The 14,324-nt window shown below is 38.0% G+C and overlaps 1 protein-coding gene across 1 annotated transcript in view; it reads right to left on the reverse strand.

Annotated features, from left to right (window-relative positions):
* Positions 1 to 14,324, reverse strand: part of LOC138840395 (amine oxidase [flavin-containing] A) — a 65,239-nt gene that overhangs the window by 7,744 nt on the left and 43,171 nt on the right. Inside the window, exons 4-10 of the mRNA XM_070040592.1 lie at positions 14,210 to 14,314; positions 13,401 to 13,492; positions 10,829 to 10,970; positions 9,396 to 9,545; positions 8,970 to 9,129; positions 8,120 to 8,216; positions 2,171 to 2,224 (exon numbers count right to left, since the gene is read on the reverse strand). Of these exons, the coding sequence (XP_069896693.1) occupies positions 2,171 to 2,224; positions 8,120 to 8,216; positions 8,970 to 9,129; positions 9,396 to 9,545; positions 10,829 to 10,970; positions 13,401 to 13,492; positions 14,210 to 14,314 (800 nt within the window). The remainder of the gene's footprint in view (positions 1 to 2,170; positions 2,225 to 8,119; positions 8,217 to 8,969; positions 9,130 to 9,395; positions 9,546 to 10,828; positions 10,971 to 13,400; positions 13,493 to 14,209; positions 14,315 to 14,324) is intronic.

Below are 14,324 nucleotides of genomic sequence, written 5' to 3' on the forward strand. Positions count from 1 at the left end.
AATCTTTTGTGATGGCACTGGGATTTAAACTCAAGGCCTACATATGTAGGCAATTGTATTACTAGAGTTATGCCTCCAACCCCTTTTGCTTTATAAGTCTTAAGATTATTCTCCATCCATCTAAATGTAAGGTATATTTCAAGAAATAAGGAAGCTGAGGCTCAATGAGATGCTGATTTCTTTAATACTGTCGCCTAATTAATAGCAAGGCAAGGCTCTACTCTTTTGAGTATACTACCCATAGTAGGTACTCAATAAATATGCTCAGCCCAGTATGGTACCTTCTTTCCTAGGCTATATAGTAGATCCTTCTTAGTGTTAGAAGCAATTTAGAAATTTTGAGCCAATTAGAAAACAAAAATCTTGACCGTATTCTAAAAAACTTAAGGTGCTTCTGGATACATATTAAAATTATTAATGCAGAATGAATCTTAAAATCAAATCAAGCTCCATTGTGGTTAAGTTTTTAATGGTGAGTGAATCTTAAAGTCTAGTCAACCTGCATTATGGTAAATATTTTAGTGGTGAATGAAATATAAAGCTGGGTTTGGTAGTATACACCTATAAATCTAGCACTCATGAGTTAGAGGTAGGAAAATCAGGAGTTTGAAGACATTCTAAGCTATACAGTGAGACTTGTCTCCAAATAAATAATTACATATATACATGCATACATGTATACATGCATACACACATAAAATGCATTCATGAATAAACGGAGGTGTTCAGTTTGGCCACAGGTACATAGTCCCAAGTTGGGTATATAGTTCAGTGGTAGAGTATTTTCTTTACTTTCACAAGCTCTTGGATTACATTTCTAACCACACACACACACACACACACACACACACACACAGAGTAAGAGAAGTCTATTTCATATTATTAGATGAATCAAGGACAACTTCATACAAATACAACAGAAATTATCCTTTCCGGGGCTGGGAAGGTGGCTCAGTGGTAGAGTGCTTGCCTTGCATGCCTGAGGCCCTGGGTTCGATTCCTCAGCACCACATTAAGCAAAAAGAAAAAAGCCGGAAGTGGCGCTGTGGCTCAAGTGGTAGAGTGCTAGCCTTGAGCTGAAGAGCTGAGGGACAGCGCCCAGGCCCAGAGTTCAGGCCCCACGACCGGACCCAAAAAAAAAAAAAAAAAAAAAAAAGAAATTATCCTTTCCTCTCCTTCTCTTTAAAATTACATTTCTGGGGAAAAGGCAAGGATGTTGGAGCAGTGCCTTTTATCAGTGCTGGGGATGGAACATAAGGCCTTGTGCATATAAAGCATGTATTCTACCGCTGAATACATTCCAAGCCTGGAGCAATGTACTTATCAATTAATTTGTCTCTAAAATCAATAGACTGTATCTTAAATAATGGCCCAAAGGGGTCATCGTGCAAATTGTCTTGTAGTTGAATTTTTCTACTGGTGTCCAAATCTGGCTGCTCATCATAAATCACCTGAAAAACTTGTTAAAAATACAAATACTCAATTACACCTTGAACCAACTGAATCCCAATCTCCATGGCCCCTGAAAATTTATTTTCCAAGCATCCTTTGGGAGATTTTGATGGAGTCAGTCCTGGGAAACACTACTCTCATCAATGATATATTCAGCAAGCGTTTTGTTTTACAAAAACTTCAGAGAAGTTGAGAGTGTGTGGAATCATAACCAAATGCCTTCCTTCAGGCTGGTATTTATTTTGTTATTGATGAAAAATCAAAAGTAAAGTCAAGTTTAGTGTATTATAATGAAAAAAATGTGTTATTTGCTACTGTTGACTTTGTCACAAGTTAGTAGCTATGGTTTGAGGTATGTGTCCTTCCAAAATTTGCATGTTGGAACTTATCCTCCAGGGCAATGGTATTAAAAAGTAGTACCTTTAGGGAAGTGACTAAATCATGAGGGCTCTATTGAGATTTTTTTTATTTTGTGATTATTCTTTCCATTCACCTAACAAGAAAATACCACCTCTCAACAACTGCAACATGAACCCAAATAAGTACAACTAAATTAAAAAAAACATGAGCAAGGGGTAGGTCAGCAGGTCCATAGCAAAATATTGAGGCTGAGAATATCTATGAAGTCTTATGCTTTTCCTGATGCTATTCTAATACTAGTGTAACAAATAGGATGTAAAGCTAAACTTTTATCAATTTTTGGATATTAATTCTTTACCTTATTTCTTTGTGGAGCTTGGTAAGTCGGTCAGCTTTCCGGGCAAGTATGAAGCTGTAGAAAGAGGGTACATCTGAATAATCAGTCATTTCTCTTAAGAAATTAATGTAACTCTCCCAGGCCCTCCCCCTCAACTAAAGCAAATGTCACTCTGTCTTCAAGCTTCCTCTGTGTCCAAAACCCTGCTAGGCTGTCAGCTCCTAAATGTCAAGTCATGCTCTATTTGATAGGTTACTCCCAAAGTTTAACACAGCATTTGGCCTTCAGTAGGAAATCAAATGTAGATTCATTAATGTTGCACTTAGATCATTATTCCAGTAATGACTATGTCTTCTGCCAAATACTTGATAAAAAGCTGGCAAATATTCACATGTATCTTAGTGGATGCCACAGTGGTTCCCTACATTCCCTCTTCAGAGCCAGTAATTAGTGGCCTGAGGCTCACAGCTGAAACATTCCCCAGCAATTATACTCAGCAGCAGAGATGCAATGGTCTAGGTCTCACTCTTCCTTAGAGGCAATTGGCAGCCAGTAACCAGCTCTAGGGTGAGATAGGTACCATAGAGCTCAGTTCGGGACAATTCAGGCCATTCCAGCTTCAAATATTCCCATGGGATGGCAGAAATCCTTGGTTGGGACAGCACTAAAGTCCAGTTTATTCTATCTGATCCTGATTCCTTCCTTTTCCCTAAAGGCAGTAAATCCCTACAGCACTTCCCCATAGCTACCCAAGATCTTCATCTTCAAGCCACTTCTTGGAAAACCAACCAAATAGTCCCCAAATAGAGTAACTCAGTTATTATCTGTCTACTCCAATTTAGCCAAATGGATTCTGTTGAGTATGCCAACATTGCTAATTATACACATATATTTTATTTTATTTATTTTTTTATTGTAAAGATGCTATACAGAGGGTTACAGTTACATGAGTGAGGTAATGAGTACACTTCCTATTGAGCATTGTTACCCCCTCCATTGTTTTGCCCCTACCATCCCTTCCCTCCCTACCTTCCCCAAGGTTCTTTTTTTTTGTGTGTGTGATTAAGTGATTACATAATTTTCCAAATTTCACAGTATTATGGAATAATGATGCTCATTTAAAGTCACAAGTTCATTCTAACTTTCCTGGAGCAAATTGTCTATCACAGTCTATAACATATAATGGTGTTCACATGTAAAACACCATACATGTGATCAGCAGCATGGGGATATTTAGTAGTGGTTCGACCAGATGAGTGGGAGTTCTTTGTTTCTTAAGTCCTGTTGGTTTTGTCGTATCACCTAACATTTTGGATTTAGCATCTACTTATCAGGGAGACCATGTACCGTTTGTCTCTTCGCTCTTGGCTTACCTCGCTCAACATGATTCCTTCTAGCTCCATCCATTTCCCTGCAAATGCCATTATTTTGTCATTTCTAATGGCTGCATAATACTCCATTGTGTATAGATACCACAATTTTTGGATCCATTCATACACATATATTTTAAAGAATTGATTATGACATGAAATCCTCACACTATCATTAAAACCTTTCAAAAATCCAAATGAGAACTGAAGATGTCTCTCAGAGGAAAAGCACTTGATTAGTCTGCAAAGGCCTTGGGTTAAGCCTCAACTTCCTCACCCCACAAAAAACTAATTAAGATAAAGGACAATGAAATTATTTGTCAAGCTTAAAATAACTTTAAAATTGTACTTTTTGGTGGTACTCAGGACTGAACTTAGGGCAAGCAGTCTAACATTTGAGCCATCCTCTAACCCCAAACAGGTTTTCATGCTCTTTGCGATGACTTGCCTCAGACTGTAATCCTCCTACTCACATATCTGGGATTACACGTATGGACAATTGCACAATGAAAAAATGTATTTTTTTTCTCTAGACCACAAAGATAAGTACATGAGAGCTGAAAAGAAGTATTTCCTCCCTATCCCACCCCCTAATTTAAACTGCTCCTCATTTTGATTGGCAACTCCTTTAAAGGTTATTATTAGAGACCCTTCTGAGAAGTAAAGTGGTACGAAGTATGATAACCCAAAGAATAGCAATTCAGAGAAAGCTGTAGACTACTTAAGAAATTTAACTAATCATCTTTATGGGATATAGTCATAATTTCAAATGACTTAACATCTTAAGGTGATGACCCAATATTAATGGTTTTAGTTAAATATTAGGCTTACATAAGAATCAATATGTTTTCACTAATGTAAGAGAAACTCATCAAAATTGGATGAAAAATTAAACGATTTATCTGAAAATCTTTTTTAGTTAACACATCTTGTGGAGCTTTTTAAAAACATCCTGTCACAAAGGGCATTTAAGTGTTACCTATTTCTGCTGAATCACCTCATGAATGAAAAATAGTCTCTTTGATATAACTATGGTTAGATATCCTTCAAAATTCTTTGTGGCTTATTGTGAAAACCAAACATGCTGGCTTTATGTTGGAGGCATTTCACAGTTTTAAAGACAAGGTCCTTTTCTGTGTCCAAAAGGTGATGGTTATCATAAATATAGGGCTAGGCAAGTATCACCTTTGTCTTTGAGGCTTCTTGGCCAAATGCAAAGAGCAAAGTAGAGGTAAAATATTTTCAAGGGTTTCATTATCAAGAACAAAGTACAGTGTGGAGACAATTGCCTGATAAAATGAGAGAAACTGACTGGGCACCAGGTGGTTCATGTCTGTAATCCTGAGCCAGCCCAGGGAGAAAAGTCCATGAGACTCTTATCTCCAGTAAACTATTCAGAAAACACTGGAAGTGGTGCTGTGACTCAAATGGTAGAGCACTAGCCTTGAGCATAAAGAGGCTCAGAGATAGCTCCAGGACCAGCCAAAAAATAAAGGAGAAGCTAGTTAACAGATATGAATAAGAAAATAAAAATTTCTCCTCAATCCTCATATTTATAGTTAAGACAGACATATAAGAAAATACACATTAAGAAAACAAGTAAGCTTATTATCACATGCAGTACACATCTTTGGGAGACACCTTAGTGAAAAGTAACTCAAGGTAGGGGTTTAGGACTCTGGCTTATATTATCTATCTAATACAGAACAATGCAGTTCAGAGGCAAAGGAATGAGTTTTAGGCTTCCATAGGTGAGAAACTGTGGAAAGGAGCTATACAGAAAGACATTAGTGCAGTGAAGTTGTATTGTAGAGATCTGGAATATGATCTGATAAAAAGTTGTTTCCAATAAGGAAAATTTGCCTCCTGTCTTTAAGTGTAAGGGTTAGGGAATAGAAAAAAGGCCTTTTGTTTTTATAAATCTGTATTCTGCTTTCAGGCAAACAGAGAAGGCAAGAGAGTGCTTTTGCATCTTAACTGACTTCAACTCAATGATTCTTTCTCTTTTGGAGAGACACTGTATGCTCTCCTCACATGCAAAGTTTCCATTAGATTTCAAGACTAAATGCTGGTGATGTAGTGTGAAGCAGGGTGACAATTTTATACATCCATACATACATATATATATTTCTGGGGCTTGAACTCAGAGTGAATGCTGTCCCTCAGCTCTTCAGCCCAAGGCAAGCACTACCACTTGAACCACTGCGCTCCTTCCGGTTTTCTGGTGGTTAATTGGAGATAAAGAGTCTCCTGAACTTTCCTGCCTGGGCTGGCTTTGAACCATGATCCTCAGATCTCAGCCTCCTGAGTAGCTAGGATTACAGGCATGAGCCACCAGTGTCCAGCCTATATTTTTAAATCACTAAAAGAAACCAAGCACCCGTGGCTCACATATGAAACCTAGTTACTCAGAATCCTGAGATCACAGGATTGAGGTTTAAAGCCAGTCTAGGCATAAAAGTCTACAAGATTCATCTCTAATTAACCAGCAAAAAGCCAGAAGTGAAGCTGTGGCTCAAGGGGTAGAACACCAGCCTTGAGTGAAGAAGCCAAGTGAGAATGCACATGCCTGAGTTCAAACCACAGTACCCATACACAAAAAATAGCAAAAAAAAGTTTTTAAATGTTCTTACCACAAAATTAGTAACTATTTGAAGTTAATATGTTAGTGATTTTGATTTTATCATTCCACAATGTAGATATATTGAAATATCATATAAAACTGCACAATTTCTACAATTATTTTTTTGTGAATTAAAAAAACTAACAAATAAAACAGATTAGAATAATACTCAGAAGGAAAATACCTTACTATCTGGTAGGACCCTGTCACAAATTCCCCATTATAAAGCCAAAGCAACCATAGAAGACCATGTGTCATTGTAACTCCTAGAGTGAGAACATCAATGTTCTTCCACCTATAAAGTAAACTGGGTTTCATAGGTATTCTCGTGAACCCTGGTTTCCTGTGCTAACAGAAGAGGAGTGTCAAGCTTGTCCAATGGGATTATAGGAGACTGTTCTTTCCCATGGTCATTACACTGTAAGCACCTATACTTATCAGGAAGTCTAGTGCTTTCTAAGCCCTTTGGGACATGGGTCTGCTCCTTCACTTTTGTCATCTTCCTAAAATGACAAGATGAATACAAGCTTACTTTCCCTTCAGGCACGAAGCATGCATTTCTCAGGGAGCAAAAGGGAAACAATTGGACCTTAAAAGTCACTTGACAGCTATTGAAGCTGTGCTGTATTTTTATTGGGTGGTAGAATAGGATATTTTTTAAAGCAAAGGATAGGCAGCTAGGAGGCTGTGGACTTCCTCAGCATTTCCTTTTGGAGGTCCTTTCTTCTGGGTCCCTAGTCCCCAGTAGGCAGGGATACATAAGGGGAAAGCTTCCCCTCTCCTCTAATCCCCACACACAGATATTCTCTTCTGTACATAGAACCATACCCTGCACTGCCTGTGTACTCTTCTCATTCAGAATGACTGACAAGAAAAAGAACCATGTCCTAAATTCTAGGCTGTCTCCTAGTTGTCAGCCATCTTATATCTCAGGGTAACACTTACATATATAAATTTGTCAGTCGTGGGTCTTGAACTCTGGGCCTGGGCGCTGTCCCTGAGCTCATCAGCTCAAGGCCAGTGCTCTACCAGTTGAGACACAGCTCCACGTTGAGTTTTCAGGTGGTTAATTGGAGATAAGAGTCTCACAGACTTTCCTGTCCAGGCTGGCTTTGAACCATGATCCTCAGATCTCAGTCTCCTGATTAGCTAGGATTACAGGTACAAGCTACCTGGCAAACACTTTATATTTAATATTTAGCAAGTGTTTGGAATGGATAAAACAAGAAAGCCGGTAACCCGATATGTGAGAGGTTTATATGACAAAATAGTTCCCTTTTCAAAATGCTCATAGACATTCTACCTATAGGCAAGGCTAATTACCATACTTCTTATCTAGTTGCATTTTCTATTGAATACTCAACATGTATAAGGTTGTTGTTGCTGCTTTTGAGAAGAAAATTTGAAATCTACCACTTGAGCCATGCTCCAGCCCTTTTTGCTTTTGTTATTTTTCAGATAAGGTGTCATACTTTTTTGCCCCAGCTGTTCTCAGATCATGATCCTCCTACCTATGCTTCTTACATTGCTCGTTGCTCGGAATGCAGGTGTGAACTACCCATCTGGCTTGTTCTTTGAGATTTGGGTCTCAATAACTTTTTTTTAAAGGGGCAGGGCCTGGTGTCAAACTGTAACCCTTCTACCACTGCCTCTCAAACTGCAATTCTTCTATAATTGCCTCTCAAACTGCAATCCTCCTATCTCTGACTCTCAAATGGCTAGGGTTATAGGTATGAATCATCATGTTTGGCTCTTTAAATATGTTTTATAGAATAAATAAGTATCTGGGCAAAAGTTCAAAATGGTATTAATTTTAGTAGTCCTACACATTACTATAAATGTATTAATTTATGGAAACATGAGAATAATTTTGCATGATTATTTATCATTGCTTGAGATCAATCTCAAAACAATATACTTTGCCAGTATCTACATCAACACAATTTAGAAAATATAGAACATCCAGTTTTAATTTACCCCATGATGGCAGGCAGTGATCCATCTGGCTTGGTGTCATCCAGGGTGATTGAAATAGGAGCTTCTTCATCTTCAATGATCATGCAGCCACAATAATCTTAACCAGGAGAAAATCAACAGGGAATTGAAATCATCATTAGAGGCTCATGTACATATAAAATGTTTATACACCATTTTAGTAAGAGGAAGGCAAATCTTATACTACTTATCTTTACCCTCTCTAGAAGCCATTCCCTATCAAATACATACACTAAATATACAAATATGTGAATTCCTCCATGCATCTGGAAAATGACCCATCTCTACTACCTTTATGTAAAGGATTTATGAATAATACGTAGCAAAAAGGTAAGATGGCTCTGGATGCTAGGATACATGGCAGAAAAGAAGTGATGTCTTGGAAAAAAATCACCTCTATAAATCCTAAAAAAAAGTTGTGAAAAGGAATCCTGTTGATTGTGAGCACAAACTTCTTAATAGCAGCCACGTTATCTAGAGAGCACACTAAGTTCCAGACCTTGCCTCATTTAATTTCCCCAACACTGTGATAGTAGGTATTACTGAAGTTTAGACTGATGGTATTAAGCCAGAAACATCTATTTGACTTGAAAGCAGTACTTCTGACAAAGAGTAACTGGAACCCCACAAATAAAGTTATCATTGCAGGCCTTCCTTTCCCTTTCCTATTGTCATTACTCTTTGGGCCATAGGGGGCAGAGGCTATGAGGAAATTAACCAGTTCCTGATCCTTTCTCTACCTATGTGAAAACAGTATGTTTCCAGATCAGTATTCCTAAAAGAATGTGGCTCCTTCATTTAATATAATTTAAACACAAGTAAGAGAACTTACCCTTTTTCTTCCAGAAAGCTTCCCGGTAATACATCATGCACTTAATGATAGCCCCCATTGGCAGACGCTGAATTAATTGGTTTCTCTCTGATGGAAGTTCTGGTTTGAAGTGGATCTTGGCAGTCAAGGTCGGAGGGATGGCACTAATTATATATTTGCACTAAAACACACATATGCAAAATCTCATTTCAAACATGAGCTACAGTCTTTGCAGAGGCTATAAAAACCTTGTCTTCATTATTGTGAATAACAGAGTAGTAACAACATGCAAAATGAGGCAACAAAAGAGAGCAAAGTAGGTCAACCAAGGCTGATAATTTAAAAGATTAAACATAATCAGACTCGTGTTTGGATTATATTTGGTTTCAAGCTACAGAAGGCACAAATCTATTTACTACTAAGTTTCTTTTGACTAAAAGAAGTTACCTCATAAACTTCATGATTCAGTGTCTCTACAATGATGTTTTCCCCTGAATGGTCAATATAGGTAACAGGACGGCTCAGCTTCACTCGGTCCCCAAGGAGGTCCATTATCCGCTCACTCACCTGGCCTGATCCACCTACAAACTTCCGTTCCTACAGGAAGTAGGCAGGAAAAGAAAGTTATAAAAGCCAGAAGAAGCAATAAGAAGAATGGAATATTTGTCACTGATTAGGAAACCTTCAGAAAAATCATACCCAGACCTCAATGTCAGCACACTTAACTGTTGGGAAAAATTATCAAGATAGAAGCAGAGTTAACCAAGGAATCTCAGTTATCATCCTCTGCACAGCTTCTAATAGGGAAAAGCCATTATTTGTAAAAAATTACAGACAAGAAAAAATGCCCTATGTCAGTACTGATCGGACCAAATTGAAATAGGAAGTCTATGAACTTCAGATGCCCAACAGGGTAGGTAGGAAGTGGGGGAGATGTGCTTTTCCTAAGCACTGTAACTTCTAACTCCTCTTGGCTCCTTAAAGTTCCATCCTGGACAACTTAAAGAAAACAGGCTGATAGCGATATTAGGACTAGTCATGCCCTATCAGTCATTACCAAATGAGGTCTTAGGGATCTGAATCTCTTGAATAACGTTTTGCAAAAAAAAAAGTCTGGAATTATAGTGGAGGCTAAATGCCTATTTGCTCCTTCAGAAGTTATAATAACTCCCTGAACAACTCACCAGACCATGAGTGCTCTGCCCATTGCAATCTGCTAGTTCTACTACACTTACTATGGAAATAGCTCTGGCTTAGTCTAAAAAGGCAAGTCCTTAACACAAAACATTTGTTAAGAAACCAGAGAATACTGTTTTGGTAAAATATTCATTAAATGGATAGAAATCCGTGTTGGCAAACTGAGGCATAGGCCACCACTGACAGTATGTCAACCATTACAAGCAGCAATTTTTGCATTTTTATAACTACAAATAGTTACCCACATCACCAAAGTTCTTTATAAAAGAAGTTTCCACAGTTGTTCAGACCTAAGTTATAATTTTTCATTTCTCAAAAAATTGGTACAATTCAGTTTATAGTTTAACTTAGATTATTCAGGAATTGCTCTGAACTTTTGTTTAGTGGAAAGATCACAAATAAATTCCATCTTATTCACAATTTACCCTTTTGTGTTTAGTATTTGGTAAGTTAAATTGTAAAAGAGTAAAATTTATCCTTCATTTTTAAAAAATTCAAACATTTTTTGGCTGCAAGCTTCTTTTTAAGAATGAAAAGAATGAGAACTTTTCTGCAGACATGACTTTTGAGATACTTTATGTTGCTAATTATTCATGACTGGAACTACTGAAGCAGTTACAAGGACATTGCTCTGGGTAAGGGCAAAGTCACAAAGTTGCAGTTTCAGAACAGCCACACCATACCTGGCCTCCGTTAGAGACTGAGAATATCCTAGTGGTACCACCGCACTGTTTCACATACCACAAGAACCACAGAGCAGAAACCTCATGGGGCTCAGAGGTGACATTGATGTTCACAAAAAGAGTAGCAAACTCCCTAGCAGTCCTATTCACAGAATAAGAATCGAAGTTAGGCATCAATAATATAAGCACAGAGAAGCACATGTTTTCATAATGCAATATTTCACAATTACAAAGTATTTCTATTGGGGCTGGAGAGGTAGCTCAGGTGGTAGAGTACTAGCCAATGAGCAAAAAGTGTCAGATCAAGAGTTCAAATCCTGGTCTCAGATTTAAAAAAAAAAAAAAAGGAGTATTTTTTCGAAACAAAAAAAGTCTTATGAACTCAATTTCTAAAGAAACACATTTGTTCATTCTTGAGGAAAGTAAATGGTATGGGGAGATGGTAACTTCTAGAAAATGGGGATGGATTACAACCAAAAAAAAGCTGATGGTATGGATGAATGACATCTTCCAGGAGTAGTCTTAATGGGCTATTAGGGGTAGCATGGTAGAAAATGCCAACAAATTGCTAATTGCCAATTATGGATTACTTCCAATATGCTAATCTTATTTCTGTCTAATATGCCAATATGCTTCTCAGTGGTCATTGGGGTTATTTTTTCCAATCTATTTTAAAGATCTACACCTCTTCAGTTCTTTGCTTCTACCCTGGTCTAGGATATTGGACCAGCTTCTACCCGGTTGTACTACATCCCCTCTTACATACTATAGCAAATGACTTTTGAGTTCAAAACTGAACAAAACCTTCTGCTTGGCTGGGCAGAGTATCTCAACTTTGTAATACCAGTGACTCAGGAGGCAGACATTGGGATAGAGGTTTCAAGGTCATAAGCCAGATGTGGTGGTCATGTCTGTAATCTCAGCTACATAGGAGGATGGAGACAATTGTATTTCCAGACCAACATGGGCAAAAAGTTAGTGTAATCCCCCTCTTCTCAATCAATAAGCCATGGTGGCATGTGCCTGTGATCCTAGCTACATGGGAGGCTATGAAAGACTTGTATAACAAAAACCCTTCAATGGACTAAAATGGAAAGTTCAAATCTTAAATATAGCCTCAAGCAGTGCTCCAACCTCCCCTTATACCACATATTCTTCTCATCTCTATGGTCCAGGTGCACTGACTATTCAGTTGCTAACATCTGTCAATTTTCTTCCCATCATAGGTGTTCACAAAATGTGTTTCTCCTTTTGACTTTCTAGGCAGATACCAGCCCCTCACATCATCTTTACATTTCCTTCCTCCCCTCCGATCATGTGGGTCATTCCTAGAGGGTTCCATCCCTTTCATAATATCTACCTTTTCCTTTCCCCTACTCTGCTCAGTGGATCATTCCTGAAAGATACAAGTCCCCACTATTATCCACCCAACCTGTTTCTACTTGCTCCTCCAGTCATTCCTGGAAGATACAATGTCTCCCTCTGTCTCTGTGGACCAAACCTGGAATATATTATTCTGCCCCAGCACCTACTAGTAAATACAGAAAGGGTATATCAGGATGCTATTTTCCAGAAATGATCCACAGCTCAGGAGAGGCTGGAGGGTGTTTAGTCAAACATAGTGTCTTCTGAGAATGCACCATAGAGCTAGGAGGAGAGGGATAGTGGTAAATGGATTTTTTTATGGGAAGGACCCACAGGTGAAGGGGGAAACAGGATGTTCAGATGGTTTGGAAATAGGTATTTTCCGGGAATGACAGATAGGGGCTGAGGGCAGACAGTGAAAGTAGAACAATTATAGGGGCTGTATAAGAAAATCAGGTAGGGTCACTGACTCTATGAGTCATTCAGGAAAGACAGTATCTTGTCCTGTTCCAGTAGCTCAACTAGGAAGACCTGCCCTGTCCCCATTATTTAATGCACTCATCACATCTGTGCTTCTCTTTCTTCCCTTCAGCAGAGCTCCTTCTTGAGCCTGTCCACTCTCCTACAAGGACTTTTGATTTTCTTTGTCTTTGTTTTGTATTAATAAAATCCATTCCTGCTTTAAAAAAGATTATATTGCCTAGTCATGTAGTGTCCCTCTTAGTTAATAATAATAATCCTGTCATAAAGTCATAAAGTCATGACTATATTAATAAACTATAAGTTACTAAACAAGTCACATAGATCCTAACTGAACTACTATAGGTTATTTTTCATTCATACAGATTACCTTCCCTCCAGTTTCCTATTATTCTATATCAATATGGAATTGCTTTTTAAATTTTTGCTAACTGCTTTTGTAGCCAATGTCTATATAATATAGTTGTAATTATGCTTACATTATATAGTGATCGAACAACCCTTTCATTAAAAGATGTTCTATTCCATGTACCTATTTTCTTAAGTTTTTCGCTTATTTTCTGCTTAAACCTGTTCTAAAATATTGAAAGTACCTTCAAAGTTTCTATGGACAGAAAGATTTCCTCTTTACTTTTTTCTATAAGTTACTAAGAAAAGCATCATAGCTCAAGACAGGAAAAGGATCAGGAGGAGAGTTAAAAAGTAGATTTTAAATAGTAAAGCATACTTTGTCCAGCAGATCTTATCAAAGAGATCTTTCATAGTCATCTTGTCCCATTCTTCGGCATGAGGGGCATCCCATGGTGCATCGGCTGGGATCTACAAGGAAAGGAAGTCCCATGGTCCCACTTTCAGGTGTGAAGGTAATTGTCACTACTGCCAGACCCCTTTGAAAGCCCTAAATGAGAACCTCTGAAAACTGTTTTTTAGTTGTGCAATGTATGTTGGCTTGAAATTATATGTAGATGTGGGGTGCTCTTTGTATTCCATGTTCTAATGCTATTGCCAAAACAGTACTACCACAAGTACACTTAAAAGCACTATAAATTTAATATTTAATGCAATTAGCATGATAATGATGATTAAAAGCTAATGCCCATTTTAAGTCCCCAATTCAAGTTTGAGAGTGTGATATTACAGAGCCTAAGTGTAAGTAAACAAACTTTGGGGCAGAAAAAAAAATCCTTCACTAGTAGTATTATGGATGGATAACTATTAAGTAGAGATACCTGGCAAAAGATGTCACAAAAATGCTCAATGACAAAGAACTGAAGACACATAAACATTAGTATCAGCAAGAGTGGGTTAGAATGCTGGTGTCTTGCTGTGTAGTCTTGGATAAATTATATAACCTCTTGGTACTCATATCCTCCAGTTGTTGAGTGGAAATCATACCAGCTTTGCAGTTGTTGGGTGCACTGGAAATGACATACATAAAAAGGGTCTGGAGCAATGTTTCTAGCACCTTGGATGGATGGTAAACAGTTGCCACTGCTGTTTCAGTAATAGACTGCACAAACTGAACACACATTTTACCTCATTTCCCATTTTATCCATTGTCCGCCACAGATTGTTGTAATCCAGGTATGTGATGGGATTCCACACAGGTGGAAATGCTCCCCGAAAAGGATAAGATTTCCCCTGGAACATA

Source organism: Dipodomys merriami, unplaced genomic scaffold (assembly GCF_024711535.1).
Source record: "Dipodomys merriami isolate MVZ:Mamm:240054 unplaced genomic scaffold, mDipMer1.0.p SCAF_3, whole genome shotgun sequence".
NCBI classification, from domain to species: Eukaryota; Metazoa; Chordata; class Mammalia; order Rodentia; family Heteromyidae; genus Dipodomys; species Dipodomys merriami.